Raw genomic sequence first — 21,063 nt, 5'->3', positions numbered from 1 at the left:
AAAAGCTTCTATAGATAACTGCGGCAACAAAACTGAAAATATTTGCACAAAACAAAAGAACACTACACTAAACTCCACAGCAATGAGGTAGATTTCTGGGAGGTGCAATATTTACAAAGTGCATTTATCCCTCTAATTAAAAATATGAAATGAAAGCAACATATTTACCCATAGAACAAACAATAACCCCAACAGCAGCAGATTTCTATTTTTTCCACATCTCAAATATGCAGAAATTAAATGAGAAAAGTTGATCTACAGGAATCAGGAAGCAACACAGAACATCTAAAAACCTTGTTGCTTTATGTTCCATTATAGTTTGAAGAGTTATCTGGCTTCCCTTTGCAAAAAAGACACATTTTCTACAACAGAAAATGCAGAAATTGCTGCATGAAAATTCCTCAGATTGCACCAGTTTTTCATCAAACTCTCCACCCGAGTCGCCCACTGCAACATTATATCTGCCATGATGAGGAAACATGGGCAGCCTTACATTTTAATTAACGAAAAAGGAGAACACCCATGTTTACATACGATTTGTCCATGATGTAAAGATCTGTGAGAGGTGGAGCCTTCAGGGCGTGACAGCAACACTGACAAAAGTGACAACTCGTCAATAAAATAACTTCTTTACAGGACTTTTAAAGCTGGAATTTGTTTTCAAATAGTGGAATTAGTTTGTTAGAATAGCCAGAAAATAGAAATCTTTGAATTGCAGTGTAATATTGTTCTTGCAATGGTGATGAACGTGTTCTTTCTCAGCGAAAAACTTTGCATTCTACAAGAAAAAGATTGAGAAATCTACTTAAAACCCATATTTGAATGCTGTTTTCAGCTCACATGAAAGTTTTAAAGTCAGTGTTTATGTAAAAAAAAAAAAAAAAAAGATCAATGTTGTAGGATTTTTTTAAAAACAGTTTGTTTTTCGCTTCTAAATGTAAAAGTTTTACCCTTATTCGCATAATTTTATAGTTTTCTGACTTTTCCTGGTAAAGACTTGGTTATTACTAATATTTAAATTTTTCGGTTTCAATTTTTTCATTGAAAACGACCCATGTACGCATATTTATTCTGTATTTTTGACAAGTTGACCAGGACTTAAGCACCCCTCCTATATGCTCACTATTATTTCCATTTTTAACTGTGCTTATACTGTCTAATACTCTTATTTCGTAAACACCAACAATGTTGCACTTTTGTTGTAAATAGCAGCAATTTTTGCACCTTATTTCTTCAAGTAGCCCAATTTGCACGTTAATTGCATGTTCTTTTGCACAATTTTTCTTAAATGTAACCACTAATGAACCACTACATACCTTGAATTTCTAACTAATAAATGTAAAACAACTAATAAATAGAGTTTTCTTAGTCCAAACTGGAGGGAAAACATGTATTTCCACCACACCCTGAAGCAGCATCCATCTGCGTGAAATCGGAGAAGTCGCAATGATGCAACTAATGCAACAAGTTTGCACGTGTGGGTGTTGTGTTGTCTGTCAAATAAACTTCTTACAGATGTGTTGTAGCTGTCAGAGGGGTGGCTGATGTTCTTCTACAGAACTGAGGCTGCTGCATGAGTCTGTTTGGGTGTGTCTGCTTCTCCCTCGCTATCTTTCTGGAGGCCTGTCATGAGTTTCTGGTGGTGGTGATGTGTTTTCTCACCGTATGAAGCTGGTCTTGCCGGTGGAGTACTGACCCACCAGGAGCACCATGGGCTTGTTGTCAAAGTCTGCGTCCTCCAGTGCCGGGGAGTGGAACTCGTGGAACTTGTAGCTCTCCTCCAGGGGCAGCAGTTTGGTTTTGTACAGCTTCTTCAGGCCTTCACTGACAGTCTGGAACACCTCCGGCTCCTTCTTCCTGCGGTCATCAGTTCCCAGCCAGCTGAACATGGTTGCTTGTGGTGTAATTCAACCTCCAGTGCGGGTGAATTTGCAAAGAAAAAATGCAATTTATTGATGCGCTTATTGACCTGGAAGGCAACTAAATGGGATTTCTTGTTTAAAAGTCAAGCTAAAAGTGAGATTTCCCCACATATATGATGAAAATATCTAATTCTGCAGGTTATTTTTTTTAAAGCAAATCTATTTAAATGTCGTTTGTGTCACATTAATTGTATGTAAATGTGCACAAAAAGGAAATATCAGCCTGTAATCCTGCACTAATGTTGATTTTTAGTTTATATTAAGGAATTAGTCTGTACAAATGCCTAATTAAACTACAAAACAATCTAATTATAAGGAATCCACCTGACTAGTTCAATGCACTCTCATCCAGGCAACTAATAACAATAATAAAACAGCGACTCAAAACGCTGCATACAGTTTGTTCCAACAGTGGAGGAATATCCTAAATCATCAGGCTCCACATCAGCGGATCCACCAGACTGCAGGAATCCGCAGATGATGCACCGAGCTGCGGTCACGGTTCCGTTATTGTTCCGGTGCTCTGCGCACAAAAAGCTGCACGAAGCTCCGCAGAAAAGAGCCGCTTTCTGCGCCGTGTTCCAGGCCGGTGGCTCGGTGTCACGGCTCGGTGCTGGATGTCGGGCAACTGCCGTCCTGCGGCTCCATTTAAACGCCGAGTCGAAGGAAACCCGAACCCCGCCGGAAGTGCCCAACGCCTGGCAGTCCGACCCTCCGAGGCCCCGCCCCGCTGATGGAGCTGACCATAGATATATACAAACGCTTTGTTTTTATCTGTGCATTAGAAAGCTGATAGTAATAAAGAAGTGCAATGCTAAATTATAAAATTACATTTACATCCATTTATGCTGAAAAAAGATGATATCTGTGTTCATTATTATATGAATTCAATGGTTTTAATTATTCTTATGTAAGCAGTAAAAGAAGTACATCTCTGACGTTTATAACAAACCAAGCTGTTGTAAAATCGGTTGAAAATTGAGCAATCTACAGTGATTTTAAAATCCATGCTCCATTGACTTTAATGTTATGAGTGATCGAGCAGCCCTGTCCCAAGATGGCCGCCATGTGGCGACGTCGCTCCCCATAGGCTGACTGCGCTCACGAGCCATCTAGTGTTTGTATATATCTATGGAGTTGACGCCTGGCCGGAGGACGCCATGTTGGAGGAGGAGGTGATGGAGGAGCTGCGGTCCAATCACAGTGCGCCACCTAAAGGTCATAAATGTTACTTTAGAATAGCTGTTTTATTCAGCGAGCAGGAACAGCTTTAGCAATTTTCTAAAAACAAGATTTAAAGAACGTTATAAGAAAAAAATACAATAGTATTCCTGTAAAAGGATTTTAATGTTTTCATGTTTTATCATCAACAATCAGAGGATGTTGTCAGGAACACAGATTATGTTCTACAATAACAATTGTTATGTATGTACATAAATAGGTGTCATACCCCTTTATACCTCTAGTTGGCAACAGTTGTTGAGTTGGGTCGTTTTGTTAAAATAAAAGAAGAATGGCACTCAGGAGTAAGTGTCAGCAGCCAAGTTTGTGTCTCCGTCGCTCTGTGTGTAATGCAAAACGGGGTTGCATATGGACACTAAAGAGAGCAACATAATATAAATTGGCGACGAGGTGTGTAGTTCAACCTGTTTCTCATTCGGCGGTGCAAGAGAGAGTCCGGCATTAGTGAAGTTTGGACGGAGACGTACACCCACGTGATGGTGGCTACGCCTAAGCTAATGTGTTAGCGAGAATGAGCTCACCTTCCGGAGATGGAGCGGAATCTTCGGTGAGTGTGACCCAAGACGGACGCATAATGGCTGGTGTGATCGGTCATATGGATGTTTTTGACGAGTCCGGTGAACAGTGGACGACGTACATCGAACGTTTTGAACATTACGTGTTGGCTAATGACATCCGGGATGCTAAGAAGGTGTCCGTGCTGTTCAGTGTGATGGGGCCAAAGACGTATGGACTACTCCGTAGTTTGGTAGCTCCTGTGAAGCCGGGTGATATGAGATACGAGGAGATTGTGGCAGCGCTTCAAGCCCATTTTGCCCCGAAGCCGCTGGTTATAGCTGAAAGGTTCCGGTTCCACAAACGTAATCAGGAGGAAGGAGAAACTGTGGCGCAGTATGTCGCGGTGCTTAAAAGACTTTCGGAGCATTGTGACTTTGGGGTTTACTTGGAGGACGCCCTCAGAGACCGTTTTGTGTGCGGATTAAAATGTGAAACGGTTCAAAAGCGTCTTTTAACAGAGAGAGACCTCACGTTTCAGAAAGCCATGGAGTTTGCTGTGTCAGCAGAGATCGCAGCGCGTGATGTACAGCAGTTAAGCAACTCCCTAAAAGTAAACGCCGTGCTGGCCCAGAGAGGGGAACGTTGTCGCAGGTGCGGGAAAACTAATCATACTGATGATGACTGCTGGTATAAAGACAAGGAATGCTATCAGTGTGGAAGGAAAGGCCACACAAAGCAAAGGTGCAAAAGTAAAGTCAAAGGCAACAGAGACAGAGAGTATAAACACAAGAAGGAAAAGTCAGAAATGAAAGGAGATATCAAACGCAATGTCAAAGATAAAAAGAAAAGAATTCATCATGTGGAGGCAAACGAAGGTGAAAGTGATGAAACTAATTCACAGACTGACAGTGATTTGGGACTATATTCAGTGTCTCAAAAAGGGAAATATTCACGAATTTCTCTAAAGCCCGTAATCAATGGAAGAAAAATGGAAATGGAATTAGACACAGGGGCTGCTGTGTCATTGCTTCCTTGGGAAGAGTATAAAAGACATTGGAGCCACATTCCCTTAAAGCCCACTGATACCATGCTAAAGACATACACGGGAGAGTCACTGGCACCAGAAGGAGTCATTAAAGTGCAAGTGGAGTTAAATAAACAGAGTGCTGTTTTGCCATTGTATGTGGTGAAAGTTGATGCTCCTCCATTATTTGGTAGAGAATGGTTGAGAGTTATTAAACTAAACTGGAGAGATTTAAAGACTGTTTATGCCATTGAGCAAAGAAAAGTGGACAATTTGGAGACGGTGTTAAGGAGACACACAGCTGTTTTCTCTAAAATGTTAGGCACAATGAAAGGTGTTAAAGCCAAATTGACCCTGAAACCAGACAGTGCACCAAAATTCTGCCCTCCAAGAAATGTGCCCTATGCTCTTCGACCACGGGTTGAGACTGAACTGAAACGTTTAACTGAGCTAGGAGTAATCTCATCAGTGGCACACAGTGAATGGGCTACACCAGTGGTGCCTGTTAACAAAAGGATGGTACAGTAAGACTTTGCGGGGATTTTAAAGTCACCATTAACCCTGCGCTATGTGTGGACAAGTATCCAATTCCCCGCATTGAAGATTTGTTTGCTTCGTTAGCAGGAGGTCAACACTTCAGTAAGCTAGATCTATCCAATGCTTACCTACAAATGGAAGTTGAAGAGAGCTCCAAGAAACTACTGACAATATCTACTCAAAAAGGACTGTTTCAATTCAATCGCTTACCTTTTGGAGTAGCGTCATCCCCCGCCTTATTTCAGAAGGCGATGGACCAAGTGCTCCTTGGACTACCACATACTCATTGTTATTTGGACGATATCTTAGTCAGTGGTCCAGACAAACAGACACATCTAAAAACCCTGGATGCAGTCTTGTGCAGGCTAGAGGGGTACGGCTTGCATCTAAAAAAGAGAAATGTCTGTTTTTCCAAGAGTCGGTGGAATATTTGGGACATATCATTGACGCATCAGGACTCCACAAATCACCAGAGAAAGTACGGGCCATAGTGGAAGCACCTGCACCATGTGATGTCAGCCAACTACGCTCTTTTCTAGGGATGTTGAACTATTATGGACGTTTCATCCCTGACTTAGCCACTGTCCTGCAGCCACTGAACAAGTTGCTTAATAAAGAGAAGAAATGGCAGTGGACGTCAGATTGTGAGTCAGCGTTCAAGAAAGCTAAGGCACTCTTGACATCTCAAGAGGTACTCACACATTACAATCCAGAGCTCCCCCTACGGTTGGCTTGTGATGCTTCACCCTATGGAGTCGGTGCTGTACTGTCACATGTCATGCCTGGTGGTGAAGAAAAGCCTATAGCTTATGCATCTCGAACTCTCAGTAAAGCAGAAAGAAACTACGCTCAGATTGAGAGAGAGGCGTTAGCGATTGTGTTTGGAGTACGCAAGTTTCATCAATACCTTTATGGTAATAAGTTCACTCTACTCACAGACCATCGCCCGCTAACAACCATTTTGAGTCCTGTGAAAAGCACACCATCGATGGCTGCAGCTCGCATGCAGCGTTGGTCACTTCTACTGGCAGCGCACAACTACACCATTCAGTACAGGAAAGGTACGTTACACGCCAATGCTGATGGTTTGTCCAGGCTGCCGCTCCCTCATGTTCTTATTGAGAAACCAGGGGCAGTAGATCTGTTCTACACTTCGCAGTTGGATACTGTACCCATCAGTCACACTAAAATTAGGCGTGGCACCCAGTCTGACTCTACTTTATCTCGAGTCATGGAAATGGTGTCAACTGGACGTTTCCTCGCAGCTAAAGATGTAGGCGAAGAACTGTCACCTTACATCCTTCGCCGCAATGATCTCACTATACAACAAGGATGTCTCATGTGGGGTGTCAGAGTGATTGTCCCACCAAAGTTTCGCCCACATGTTCTGGAGGAACTGCACTCTGCCCACCCAGGTGTAGTAAGGATGAAGAGTTTAGCTCGCAGTTATGTGTGGTGGCCTGGCATAGACGCTGAAATCGAGCTTCAAGCAAAATCCTGCCACACATGTCAGCGTGTGCAAAAAGACCCTGGACGAGCACCATTACACCCATGGATGTGGCCATCTAGCCCATGGGAGAGAATACATGTGGACTTTGCTGGTCCATTTGAAGGACATATGTATATGGTTGCTGTGGATGCACATTCTAAATGGCCTGAGGTACACATCATGGACAGTACCACAGCCAGTAAGACTATTCAAGTGCTAAGAGGTCTGTTTAGTCGCTATGGTATTCCACATGTTCTTGTCAGCGACAACGGACCCCAGTTCTGTTCTGAAGAATTTGACACATTCCTGAAGTCCAATGGAGTCAAACACATTCGCTCAGCTCCCTATCATCCCGCCTCCAATGGATTAGCTGAACGCTTTGTGCAGACGTTCAAGCATGCATTAAAATCTTCCAGAGGGACGTCATCAGTGCAACAACGGCTGGACGAGTTTCTTTTGACATATCGCAACACCCCCCACGCTACAACAAAGGAAACGCCAGCGATGTTGTTTATCGGACGCAAACTGCGTTCCCGATTGGACTTTTTGAAGCCTAATGTTGTTGAAGCGGTTCATCAGTCACAGGATGCTCAACAGCGACGCCGCCTACAACACGCTAAGGACAGACAGTTTGATGTTGGAGAGTCTGTCCTGGTCCGTGATTATAGGAAGGGGGAGGATAAGTGGACACAAGGTGTAGTGATAGAGAGGACGGGACCAGTGTCGTACGCTGTGAATGTTGGAACTCCAGGAGTATGGAAACGTCATGTCGATCAGATGCTAACTCGCCCCGAGTTAGTGTCACAACAGACTGCAGTGAACATGTCTGTAAGCCCTGCGTTGTTTCCTCAAAGCGAAAGTCTCACCAATGTTCACATTAGTGCATCGCAAAGCAAAGAGGACACTGATCAAGCTCCTGAGATAACAGCTCCACCTAAAACACAACAACCAGCTGAAACACCACCCAAAGAACATTCTTATGTTACAGAGACTGTAAGGCGCTATCCTGTGAGAGTTACTAAACCTCCAGTACGTTACAGAGAGCAGTAAGAATGCTTAAAGGAATTTTTCCTGAGTAATCTTTGAGTTCTAAAGAAAAACACTATTGATGTTGGTTCACCATATAAAAAAAATAATAACAGGTAATGTATTGACCGCATAGCTTGGCGGGAAGGAGATGTTATGTATGTACATAAATAGGTGTCATACCCCTTTATACCTCTAGTTGGCAACAGTTGTTGAGTTGGGTCGTTTTGTTAAAATAAAAGAAGAATGGCACTCAGGAGTAAGTGTCAGCAGCCAAGTTTGTGTCTCCGTCGCTCTGTGTGTAATGCAAAACGGGGTTGCATATGGACACTAAAGAGAGCAACATAATAACAATGAAGAAACGTTCTCAGACCAACAGTCAAAAAAAACGTCTTTAAAATGCTGGACTGAGAATGTTCCGTCTTTGTCGTCACAGAAAATTGTGAGAATATTTTATTAACTAATATTCTATAATATGTTCCATCAACAACATCTTCATTACATTGCACAGAATGTTCCACTTTTGTTGCTACATCTTAAAGAGAACATTCTTTTATGGGAGGTTAGATAAAACACAGAGTGATGACTGCATTATAATGCAGTAACAAACAAAAGACTAAATCTAAGTTAACACCATCTAATCAAACTGTCCAAATCATTATCAGCTCAGTTTTATTTTTTAAGATGAAACAGTGAAATTTTGAAGCTCAGGACTGCGATATAACGGATGATTTCCTTGCATCTGATAAACTGTGACCCACCAGTCTGAGGTGAAGTGAAGTCCACAGTTTCTAGATCCTGATCCATCCTGTCACCATGTCAGGGATGATTTAGAGATATAAGTAATGAATGAAGTTATATATCCAGATTTCTCTCTTTATAGACCCTCACATGGATTCCACTGCAATTAAGAAACTCTGACGAAATAGTCCGAAACAACTGGAAGCAACAAATTTCAGCTCCCGTTAACATCTTGTGACATTAGAAAACAACAGCAAACAAATTGTCAATTATTGGTGTTTATCATTAAGCTGTTAGTGTCTGTTTTTATCACAGTAGTATTTTATTTTTTGATCATTTCCATTTGTATCCTAATAGATTAGAAATTGTGGAGCAAAGTGACTGATAAAAAGTATGTTTGTCATTTTGTCACACAAACTGAGATGTTTGTGGGCCAATATTGGCGCTAAAGTGTGGGGAAAAGTCTTTAAGTTGCTGCGCATAACTATCACCTTTGTGCAGATTTGTTGCAATATTGCCAAAAGTTAACTATATCTGTTTGCTAGAAATCTGAAAGTATTTACATAAGTAGGTAGCACTTTCACTCAGATTTGCTAATAATTCTTTGGCATGAGTGCCCTTGCTCTTAGCTGTACTGCAAATGTCATGATGGGTGCTAACAATGTGACCAGCAGGTGTCTCCAACAGCATTTTGTACAGGAGAATAAGTAAGGAATAAAAACTACACAGTGCAGTGCAAACATTAGTCATATTGTGTGCACATTTCTTTGAGTATGTCAGTATTTTGAATATTTGCTGTATAAAAGCTGGCAAGAGCAGAAACCTGTAGTGAAAAAAGCAAGAATTGAAGACAAATAAGTTGCCGTTTGTATAAAAGCACACCAGGAAAGACGAGACGCAACAAATTTACTTTATTATTTCTTTTACAGTTTTATCCAGGGCCGGAGTGGGACTCATTTTCAGCCCTGGACTTTCATGCCTCAGACTGGCCCACTTTAGATCACGACCTATTACTATTAAAGTCATGTAATTCTAGCCTTGTCTTGTAATTCAGTGTGTTTTTCTAAAATATTTCCAATTCAGTGCAAGTAAGGATTGCTTCACAATGAGGATTTATTCCAACATGAGTGCACATCTCCAACATTATTCTTCACAACAATATCAGAATCTATATTCTGTTCAAATAAGTGTTCAAGGATATCCAAACTTTAAAAATGAAATTTAAAAAGAAAATAACAGGTGTGGCACTTTCTAGCAACACTATCATCTCTTTTTCCTCTGCAAGGAAACAGTTCCATCACAACTTAAATTTCACAAATCTGAGAACATCAGTTAAAGGGCAAATCTCCAACACTATTCTTTACAACATCACAATGTCCTTTTTTGCAATATCAAATATCAAGCAAATTAGTGTTCACAGATATCTAATCCTCAACTCGATTAGCCACCCCGGGCCTGATTTTATCCCCCCAGAGTTTAACTTCATGCACAGCACCAAACGTATCCTCACATCACATGACATGAATCTGAAACTAAATGTTGAGTCTCACAATTCCAGCTTCAGGTAATCAAAGGTTACCAGTTTACAAGGAGGAAGTTGCATGTAGCGACCCTTTTATGTGCTTATAATGTATTATTATGAGTTAAAACTCTAACTTGACAAATGCAGAACAACAAACAGGTAAAAAAAAAATAGGAACAAGATTACCTAATTACATTAGTTTACTTCATTTTTGTATGTAAAATGAAACTTATTTAGGTTTCATCTGAGCAACAAACAAAAGTATAAAAATGCGAAAGAAAGTTGTCACTGCGATTTAGTCATCATATATTTTAATCATTATTTTTAGCTTGTTCATGGCGCTGGAATGCAGAAGTCACAGTAGCAAATAATAAAGTGTAGCTACTTGTAAATTAGACACAATAGAAATTAAGTTCACACGCCTCTCAGCTCAGCAAAAACAAACAAACATCACATGAATGCAGAAATACAAGATGACAGAGTGATGATTAATGGTTTCAATACTGCAAACAAGAAGAGAAACCAAGGATGGCGCAGTAAAGTTTACAGATTAACTCGCTTAAAGGAAGTAAACGTATCCTGTAGGTCAGACACTTCATTATTCGTAACACAGATATGGAGAATATATGTTGGCATAAAGGAGTATAAAGTGCTATTGTTGGGGTTCAATCATCCTCATCACACCACAGTCTCAGTTAATTCATGAAGTTGCACCTCCTCATTGTAGTGTTGATGTTGCTATATTTTAGGCAGTTTTGTGAGAGCAACCTGGATGTAGACAAGATGGCTGATCTCCGCAAGAGATTGACAGAAAATCTTATAAACTTGGCAGAGTAAGTTGGTGTTTAGCATTGATTTAGCACCAACATGAACATTTGCACAGGTGTGTTGTGTGAGATCCAGATTTTTCATGGATCTTTGGCTTTCTTAGGATTTTTTTGACACTTTAATATCTGTAAAAACCCATCAAGAGTATGTAAACGTTCTAAATATCTATGCAACTGAAATGAATTTCGAGTTTCAAATTAAAACCATGCTGTTCGAACATGTTACATTACATCTATTGGCTGGAGGAAACAGTTTTTAAACCTACGAGTACAAACTGATCATATATCAAAGTAGAGATGTCTGGATCCAGTCCCAAAAATCGGATCAGAACTGATCAAAGCATTTTTTTTAACTGACTGGTATCGGCTTTACTAATCACAAACCCATGCCTTTACAACTGCTGTCGCATAATTTGTTGCAGGATGCTGCTAACCTGAAATATCGCCATGTTGCCACATTCCAGATTAAAGAAACAGAACAAAAGATGAGTTTTGAAAACATTGAAGATAATGGAGGTTCTCATAGGAATGAATGGAGTAATTGTTGATTAGTTTACAAACCTACTAAACCTTTCTCATAGGTTCAAAGTCTCCTTATTGCTTTCTTTATAAGAAAAATCAGAGTCTCCTTCAACTATCTAACAAAGAATGATCAGTTCTGTCACCTACAACAATGTGGAGTTATTTAGTACATAAAGACAGTCTTGGTCTAACAAAGTTTTAAATATATCCATACTGACATTTTGATAAACATATATGATTATCATGGTTAAAAAATTCAGTACACAGTTTTTCTCTCCTCTTTCATCAACCCTTTTGCTTGTAAAGAAAGAGCAGTTCCCAACCTATCCTGTGACATATACATGGAAAGCCCAGCATGTCCTCTTTACAATACAACAGAGACTCATAGAGTGGTTTTAAAGTGTAAAAGGAGATGCATGTGAACAAAAAGTCCCCTACAGAGGATACAGTCAACAGGCTGAGCCTCAGGAGGAACAAACACAAAGGTACAGTCCCTGTACTTATGATCATCACTATTTACAACAGATTATAATGACTGCTGTGATCACTGAGAGATAAAAATGAGTAATTATTGTTAACATGACTCAATCTCTGTTCCAGAACAGTTTAGGTGCTTCACCCGGACAGAATGATGAGAAACCAAAGCTAGCTACAGTAATGTTATATCTACAGTAAACTTTGGTTACGTGACACTAAAGAAAACACTAAAAGAAAATACCCAAGTAAAGCTTCCTATATGGGCTTTTTGTACTAAATTACCAGCTCACAATCAGTCCATAACAAATACAGAAGTACGATCGAAAAGTTCCAAGACTGTTTACGCTGTGTCATGCGTGAGCAACATAAGCAAACAGCAACTGTCTAGAGTCAAAAAAATACATGATGTTATGCTATCAACAACTGTGCATGTCAAATCTCCGGTGCTGTACCCGCCCTGGAAAGGTACAGAATGGAACTTTGTCACATAAATTGCATGTTTTATCTTATGCCATGATCCTTTCTAAACCTAACTGAGTAGTTTGGGTGCCTAAACTTAACCAGACACAGATTGAAAACACAAGTAAAAACAGATTGCGAACCTTTAAAATGCAACTTAAGGGAAAAAATAAAACTAGTTTTGTGGTCTGAGATGGGACTCAAATTTAATGGGTGAATGTCTCCAAAAGAAGAAAGCCACAGAGGAGACATCCTTACCACATCAGCCGGTTTCTTTTGGCCTGAAGGAGCAATGACTGGTTGCTTCTTTGCATTGGAGTTTCTGGTTTAGAAAATGGAGCATGAAATAGACAGATGGACTGGATGGATTGCTGTAGTGTCACCAATAATATGACTGTTGCACAGAAAGGTTGAGGCAAAGAAGGAGTTGAACCAAAAGGCAAAACTCTTGATTTACCAGTTAATTTATGCTCTATCTGTCAGGGCCCACCTGCTCTCTGTCTGCCCCACCTGATAGCCCAGTACCTTTTCCCTCTCTCTCTCTCTCTCTCCCTTCTCTCCCTCCTCTCTCTTTCTCTCTCTCTCTCTCTCTCTCTCTCCTCCGCTGTGACTGTGTGGAGACAGCCTTGTGGCTATCTCCACTGAGTAATTAGTGTCCTCTCCAGATTCTGGGCAGCTGAGCATCATCAGCTGATTGCCACTCCTGCAATAAAAGACTGGTTCCTGCAACCACACCCTGCCAGATTGTAAATTCTGCTTGAGCAGTCAGTTTCCACTCGCCACTCTATAGTTTATGGAAAATAATTTGTGTTACTAATTCCTGCCTGTCTTCTCCCCTGTTCAGCTCGACCCAGTTGCCCGGACCCCTCCCTGCTCTGTTGGATTCTTCTGGATGTTCCTCCGGATTACCTGCTCTGTTCCCTGCCTGCTCCGTCGGACCCTCCTGCTACTCTGCACAGCCTGTGTCTGGCTTCTCCTTGTCTGCAACCAAGCCACCGATCCGCTCGCCGCCGCCGAGCGTCCGTCTGCTTTCTGCCACCACACTCTCGCCCTCCCGAGGCGGCTGCACACCGTCGTTCCCCTGCTCCGCTGCCTATCTCTCTGGCCAAGACCTATCTGCCCCTCCTGGACCCAATCCCCGCTCCCTCACCTTCCCTCTGTTTCCCCATTAAATTTGTTAAATCCTGCCTCTGCCTTTGCTGTGTGTTCTCTGCTTGGGTTCCCCAAAACAATCTTTAACACTATCCTTCTTCTGTGGCCATGAGCGCTGGGTAGTGACCAAAAGAATGAGGTTGTAAATCCCATCCTTCCTCCCCAAGAAGGAACAGGAAAATGTTGCCGGGGAGAAGAACATCTGAAATGCCTTCCTTAGCCAGTTACTCACTGAGACTTGACTCTGGATAAATGGAAGGAAGTGGAAGGATGGACTTCCAGGAAAAGTGTTGCAGGAGAACTGGGACCAGAGTACTGCTGCATGAAGAGACTGACAGCAGAAATGGCGGCCGCTTTTTAATCAGGAGCACTTTGATTTTCATTAACGCAGTCTTGGAACTTTTTGATCACACCATGCATGTTTATCAATGCCTGTTCTGGACAAGGATGTGTAGCAGTCCATAAAAGTACATTTTGTTTGGCAGAGATGGTGTTAGGAAAAACACAAGAGAATAATACAATAATATTTTTCTTGAGATTAAACTGAACCCATATTTTCCTTCAGAGTTGATCACAGTGTGTTTTCTTCATATGTATGTACAGTACATTGATTACAGTCATTAGTTACAGTAAACTGTTGATCATGCCGAAACTAAAGCAGCAGCATTCATGGATACAAACGTAACCCTGCTACAGTACTAAGTGCTCCTACAAGATTGATATTATCACATACTGGTAAATACATTGATGAATATCATCTACTGATCCATAGAGATCGTCAAGTTCCATTTGCTCAAAATATCATCCACCTCCCACTCGGTTTCCCTGACTTGCTCCAACTCTTTCTGGGGTTCGTCTTCCTCAGAAGCTTGTCTGACAAACACATTTTCTAACGTCAACTCGCCCTTCATCACAAACGCCTCCTCATCCTTACCTACCATCCCGTCCTGCCTAGCTGCATATGGAAGCATTAATCTATCCAACCCTTCTTCTCCATTAAACTCTGGCAGCCGTAGTTCTCCAGTCTTGGGATCCCAGTTAACACAAATAGCTCCCTGCTCCTCCTCCTCCTCATAACCATCATCTTCCTCAGCGTACTGGGCTTCTGCCCGACTCAGAACACCGTAATCACCTGATAACAAAGCAGACTGATCACAATGGGGCACGTTTTGGATGTTTTGGGAGGCGTAACCAGAAAGAAGAGGCACGTTTTCGTCTTCATCAACCTCTTTTTCCTGTCTGCTCTTACTCTCATCTCCTCATCCGTCTTTTCCTCTCTTCCTACCTCCGTATTTAGATCAAGAGGAATAGCGAAGAGGTCATTTTGTTGGTTTTTGTTAATGAATAAACCCGGAAACTCCTCCATTCTGCTGACTTCTGGTAAAACTGGATTCACCTGTGACCATGCATGAGCCTGCACAGGTGTGCTCACCTCAGCCCCCTGGATTTGTCTGCATGTATGAACTGACTTTGCCTGAGGGGCGTAACCTGCAACGGGGTGATCGTCCTCCTTCATCCTGTCTTCACCTCCCAGATGACTCCCACCGTCGCCTTCATCACGCCTCCCCATGTTGATTCTAGGAGCTGTGCTAATAAATCCGTAGTCGATGGACGAATCATCTGAGTGTTCTCCAGGCAGTGGAGGTGCCTCGGACCCCTGAGGAAAGTAACTGCAGGGTGGAGCTGCACTTGTGGTCCGTAGCTGTGGTTTGGAACATGCAGGCTTTGATGCAACGCTGCAAGCATCCAATGGCGAATCGTCTTTGATGATGCTGATCAGGATGAAGTTCAGATTCTCAGGAGGGAACGTGAGAGGCGGCGGGTGGAAAGAAGGCGGGTTCTGGAGATGGAAAAGACTGAACATTAGCTCTTGAGACATTTTCGACATTTGGATTACTTGACTGCGATGACATGCAGTGGTTCTATATCGTTATGTATTCTTAATAGTTATTATATTACCAATTTGCCTTTTTAGTATTCTTGTTATTGTTAACTTTAACTCAGTTTTCTTTTATTATTTCTATCTACATCTTTTGCTCTACTACTTTGTAAATGAGGCCTCTAACTTAGTGTAGATCCAAGCTGAAATGTGGTTGAACAGCCTACACAGCTTACACAGTATTTCACTGCCAAGCAAGAAGCAATACAGGTTGGTCTTGTAATTATCAGGGCGTGTACAAATATGACAGTATTACCAGTATGTATGGGCTCTTCTGTCCTTTCCCTGTCAGGTAGTGATACAGAAAGTAGGCAGCCACCACGATCACGCAGACGCACAAAGATGGAACAACAATACCCACAACCACCCACTGCATCTGTTCAATCACAGGGTCTGCAGGAAGAAAGGAGTTCACAAAATGTTGCCATATATTACATCAGTAAGGTCTTTCATTTCCACATTTCTAATGCATTGTCTATGTACATTGCAAAGAAAAATTTCTGATTTGGGCATAGTTTTTTAACATTAATATTCTGTCAAATATGCAAGATTTTGTCTGTAAAATGATATGTAAAAACTCATATGTAACTTGATATATTCTAATATTAACAGTAAAATCTTGCAATTAGAAACTGAATTGGCATAAATTCATGTCATAAAACCCAACTAATAAAGGCATTTTCTTGCGTTATTAAACCTGATTGTTTGTATCATAACATTATGCCGCCATATTATCTGTTATTTCATATTTTTTTGGATGTAAACATTGTTTATTAAACGTTTGAAAGCTACAGTAAAGTACATTAAGTAACAATTAAGGCTTGACACTGTGTTGTAATTATGAAAAAATATGTTGTTTTAATGACATTTTTTATGTTATTTTACAGTAATTTTGGCACGCCGGCTGTTGAAATATTACTGTTTTTTTCACAGTGTAGGTGTAGACAGACAGCAAACTCAACACAAACCAAACAAGGCCTTTCTCTGTAGTGTCTGTGTCATGTTTAATTACATTCATGTCTTTCTGCTTGTCAAAAAGAGACGGTGGTTTTACCTTTAGGTGTGGTTATGCAGTGCCAAGCCGAGGACTGGCACTGGTTCGGCATGGAGAGGAACTTAGATTCAGCAGAGAAGCAGTATTCTGTGTTGTAGTCCATCAGTTGATACTTGAACGGACCAGTAACCACCGAAAAATGATGCTGCAAACATATGGATTATTCAGTGCTAATGGGGTGGATGTTATTTTCTTTGCCATTTTTGGTCCCCAGCATCAACAAACCACCAGATGTTACTTGCACATGTTGGCAAATTAGCACAATTAGCATAAACTGGCATAACCACCAGCATTAGGAAGGGTTATTGTGGATGCTGAGTCCATTTGTGATATTTTCGAAGCTAAATGTGGAAGCATTTCCTCAACTTTCTGCAGTTTTGGTCATGTTTTTTTGCACGTCAAGCCTTAACTGTGATATATTTGTACTCACCACCTGGTTGCGTTGGTTATTACGGATGGAGAGGTTGTAGGTCATCTGGGGGTAAAGCGCCGCCATGGAAACCACCGGGGTGTGGTTGTTTGGCTGATATCTCATTGGTCCTTTCAGACTGATGGTAACACTGTTGTTCTCTGTTTCCACTGAAACCAACGGAGGACCAAAACTAGCTGTAAGGGTTAATAAAAATATCATACATTACAAATATGTTATGGAAACTAAATGACTCAAAATCTGTCTCAAATGATTAAAAATTTCTTCTAAATGACTCAAAATATTTCGAAAGCAATTTAAAAATTGTCCAAAATGTCTGGAAAATGGTCCAAAATTATTTTACATGTGTCTAACATGACTCAAAAATGAGTTAAAACTCTTCAAAAGGACTTGAAATTTGTCTGATATGAGTTAAAATTGTCCAAAATGATCCTAAATTGTTCAGATCATGCAGCTCATTCAAAACGGCATAGAAATTATGCAAAATAATACAAAATTAAATAAATAAGTAATAAAAATAAATGAAAAAGTAAACATTTTCTAACATGACCCAAAATTTTCAAAAAGCATTTTTTTTCCCAAAATGACTCAAGTGACTTGTTTCAGAATGGTCCACAAGCTGCAGCCATTTTATTTTCATTTAAGGGATATATGCTAAAAAAAATAAAAAATAAAATAGAGCGGAGTGGAAGAGTGTGAAGATGAAGGAGGGACACCTCAACTTTTTGTCTTTGGTCGAGTCTTTCTCGATGTTTTATTTCAACTTACTGTCCAACTTTGGATCGAATCTCCTTCTTGTCACAGCCCATTTGGAAGATGATTTCCTGCCCACAGCTCGGACTCTGGCATGGTATCCCTGCTCTAGATCCCACGTCTCATTGCTCAGGTCGCACCAAGTCCGTACGATTTCTGTACATTTCTTCACCGCCCTCCAGTTCACCCGCCTTCCTTTGCTGCCCTTGATGCTGTCGCCATAGCTGAGGAAGACAGAGCAGACACAAACAAATCTCTTTATTAGCTGGAACAATGACAGCGCTGGGGGTTGACCTCATCTCATTGTATAAACTTCCCTCAAGAAAGAAATGTATCGGCTTATATTGGCTGCTGTTGGATCCAGTTACATGTTTTTTTGTCTCCTTTCTCTGCTGCTTTTTGTCAATATTCCCTTTGAGACCAGGCCTCTAAGTTAGATCTACTGTAGTACAAACAGTATCAAAAACAAAGAAAGACTATCTTGAAAATCCAGGCCTCAAAGCAGGAACTCGATGCAACAAAAGTAAATCCAGTTGTGATCACTGCAATGAATTCGCCTATAATTTCCATTCAGCTGCAAGAACATTGTTCAAAACAGAACTTGTCAGTTTTGAACATATGGACTGTGTCTATGTCTTTATCATCGTTCCACATGGAAAAGAGTTGCCATCTGAAAATCTGCATGAGACTTTACAAAGATAGAAGATCAACTGATCAAATGACTGAACATATTCAACATGGCATAAAAACAGTTTTAAAGAACTAAAAACTTATACGAAATCACTCAAAATTGACCCAATATAAGTTAAAAAATAATTCAAAATGACTTAAAATTTGTCCAATATGAGTCTAAACTTGTCCAGAATTACCACAAATTGTCTAAATTCACTGAAATCATTTAAAATGGCATAAAAATGTTTAAAATGACCCAAAATTCTGACAAAATTACTCAAAATTTGTCCAAAACGAGTTAAAAATGATCCAAAATGACTGAAATTTGTCTGACTATAACATTATCTGTCATTAGAAAAAAAATATAGACTTCCTTATAAAATACTGAAAAGTTAAACAACTGAAACTTTTGTTGCATTGACTTCTACAGTGGGTCCTGTATTTTTAATGTAGCAAATTTAAATTAGTAATTTTATATTTGACTTCAGAAAAAAACACCCGACCTTTTAGTTTACAAGTAATCTGATTATTAGAAGTTGTCCAAATTTTGAATAATTTGACATTTTGGCGATTTTTGCATGAATTTAAACCCTGAAATCCTCCCTTACATGGCGTATTCCACATTAAAGTGAGCGTGATCCGGTGTTCCGTCTGCTGGGAACCAGTGCAGAACATTCCTGAGATTCAGCGAGGAGAAGCTCACATTGATGGGACTCGGAGGAGAGGAGGAGACTGAGGAGAAGAAAGACAATGAAATGTGCAGATTGAGAAAGAAGTCCAACAGTTTCTGTAGTCACAGGTGTTCAGTCTCACAGGATTCCTGAGTGACTCTTCAACTTCCTCTTGCATTTACAGCAGCAGTGTCTTTAATGGTACAACCTGAAGGCTGTAACTGACTAAACTTTGTCCCACTGAACAGAAAAACAAACTTCCTTTGTTATTTTTAGTTTCTAGTAATAACATTTGACCAAAGAATCAGCAGAGAAGTAATGAGATGCTCTAAAATGAAAAAAAGAACCAAGCAGAGGACATTGAACGGTGTCTGTATTGATAAACGTATGAGTAAGATTACGTAACTTTGAACTTGAACCTTTAAACTGAGTTTCAACTTGATTGAAAGTGCCACAGTTTAATCATTTTCATTAAATCTACACACTGAGGCTTCAGCTAATTATTGCTGAATAATCTCTCTATTACCTGTTTGGTCCTATAAAATGTCAGAAAATGGTGACAAATGTCTGCAAATGTCTTGTTTTGTCCAAAGATATTCCGTTTACTGCCAGAAAGGAGGGGAAGGATCATAAAATATTCACATTTAAAACGCTGCAATCAGTAAATTTAAACAATTTTTTTCTTAAAAATGAATAAAAACTAATCAGGACAGATGTAGATTACTTCAACATTTAACAAATAAATGATCAATCCTGTAGCTCAGTTTACACACAAATGGCAGACAAATTACAAAGCAGAGCTGCTATTTTTGCTAAGTTTACTTTATATAGATATTTTTCTGTTGTTGTGTCCTGCAAACAGCTAAATCTAGCCTGGATGAGATTAAAATACATTATACAGTTGGTTGTGTGTTTGCATAAAGGTTCCAGGGCAGGCTGCAGTGAGTAAATAATGTTAGATTATAAGAGTTTATTTCATTTGTAAGTAAAAGTGACTGGATGAAAGTAATCCCTCTTTTTAATGTATTAAATATTCAATCTGATCTGCTCCATGGCGAGATTTCATACACTAGCTCGTTATTTTACAGTAAAACAGCCCCACCAGCACATTGAAACTGTTATTTGTGCTTAATGTACCTGCTACTTGTAGGAAATCCAACAAAAAGAAAATTAATTAGAATGTAAGATATCATTATTGTTCTTACCTGTGCAGTGCAGAACCCACAGGTTCAGAAAAATCACCGCCGTCCACATCTCATCTTCAGCTCCTCCACCTGCCGCCGACAGCCCACCTGTCCAGCTCACCTGTCCAGTTCACTTGTCCAACTCACTTGTTCAGTTCACCTGTCCAACTCACTTGTCCAGCTCACCTGTCTGCGAATATCTACAAACTAAAATCAAGAAGCACATATCTGCAGAAAGAAGCGGTGAAACAGAGGAGCTGATATCGTTGACAGTCAGTTGGTAAAACCTGACCGGTACATGTTTCCGTGTTTGAGGAAGGAATGTGACCTGACTTGTTTGTTCACATCACACCTGGCCAGGTGAGTGCGTGCTCAAGAATGCCCTTTGAAGCCATAAAAAACACTGCGGTGTGTGTGTGTGTGTTCAGTTGACAACTTTGTTTACAGCAATAAAAAGAGTATGTTTAAAGTGGATATACCTAGTGACGTACACACACACACGTGCACACACGCACACACGCACACACACACACACACACACACACACACACACACACACACACACACACACACACACACACACACACACACACACACACACTAATGTTCTATTGTGTTTTGCAACTTGTTTTTGTTTTTTTAATAGACATTTTATCTTCATTTAAAGTGTTTTATAATGTGTTATTGTCTTAATTGTAAAGCAGGTAAGTAATACAGTTTATTATTATTAATAATATTTTTATTATTGTTATTATTCATAATTTTATTGTTATTATGTGGAAATCTTGAGTGCAGCTGCACTTGGTATTGGTTTCAAAAATTCCCAAGTTCTTATAAACTATAACTATTAAAGGCACTGAGTACTTTAAGGTACTTTTCCCAGTCAGTATTTGCTTTTATCACTGAAACAGTAACAATAAAA

At 40.2% G+C, this 21,063-nt stretch overlaps 2 protein-coding genes across 3 annotated transcripts in view; both read right to left on the bottom strand.

The window, feature by feature from the left end:
• The window catches only part of ehd3 (EH-domain containing 3), a 28,908-nt gene extending 26,284 nt beyond the window's left edge, over nucleotides 1–2,624 (bottom strand). Inside the window, exon 1 of one of the 2 annotated variants that reach the window (XM_051960718.1) lies at nucleotides 1,663–2,624. In XM_051960718.1, coding sequence (XP_051816678.1) covers nucleotides 1,663–1,889 — 227 coding nt within the window. In that variant the 5' untranslated portion in view covers nucleotides 1,890–2,624. The remainder of the gene's footprint in view (nucleotides 1–1,662) is intronic. The other variant, XM_051960717.1, reaches the window with a different exon arrangement.
• Nucleotides 2,625–9,384: 6,760 nt separating this feature from the next.
• On the bottom strand, nucleotides 9,385–20,211 carry il20ra (interleukin 20 receptor, alpha). Its single transcript, XM_051937027.1, is given in 8 exon segments — nucleotides 9,385–14,605; nucleotides 14,608–15,278; nucleotides 15,634–15,770; nucleotides 16,432–16,576; nucleotides 16,862–17,037; nucleotides 17,630–17,838; nucleotides 18,895–19,018; nucleotides 20,163–20,211. Coding segments are annotated over 8 exon segments (1,920 nt in total). The 3' UTR covers nucleotides 9,385–14,196.
• Between the last annotated feature and the right edge of the window lie 852 nt (nucleotides 20,212–21,063).

The sequence above is a fragment of the Acanthochromis polyacanthus genome, chromosome 16 (assembly GCF_021347895.1).
Source record: "Acanthochromis polyacanthus isolate Apoly-LR-REF ecotype Palm Island chromosome 16, KAUST_Apoly_ChrSc, whole genome shotgun sequence".
In the NCBI taxonomy this organism is placed as follows: Eukaryota; Metazoa; Chordata; class Actinopteri; family Pomacentridae; genus Acanthochromis; species Acanthochromis polyacanthus.
This window is presented reverse-complemented; position numbering and strand designations above follow the sequence as displayed.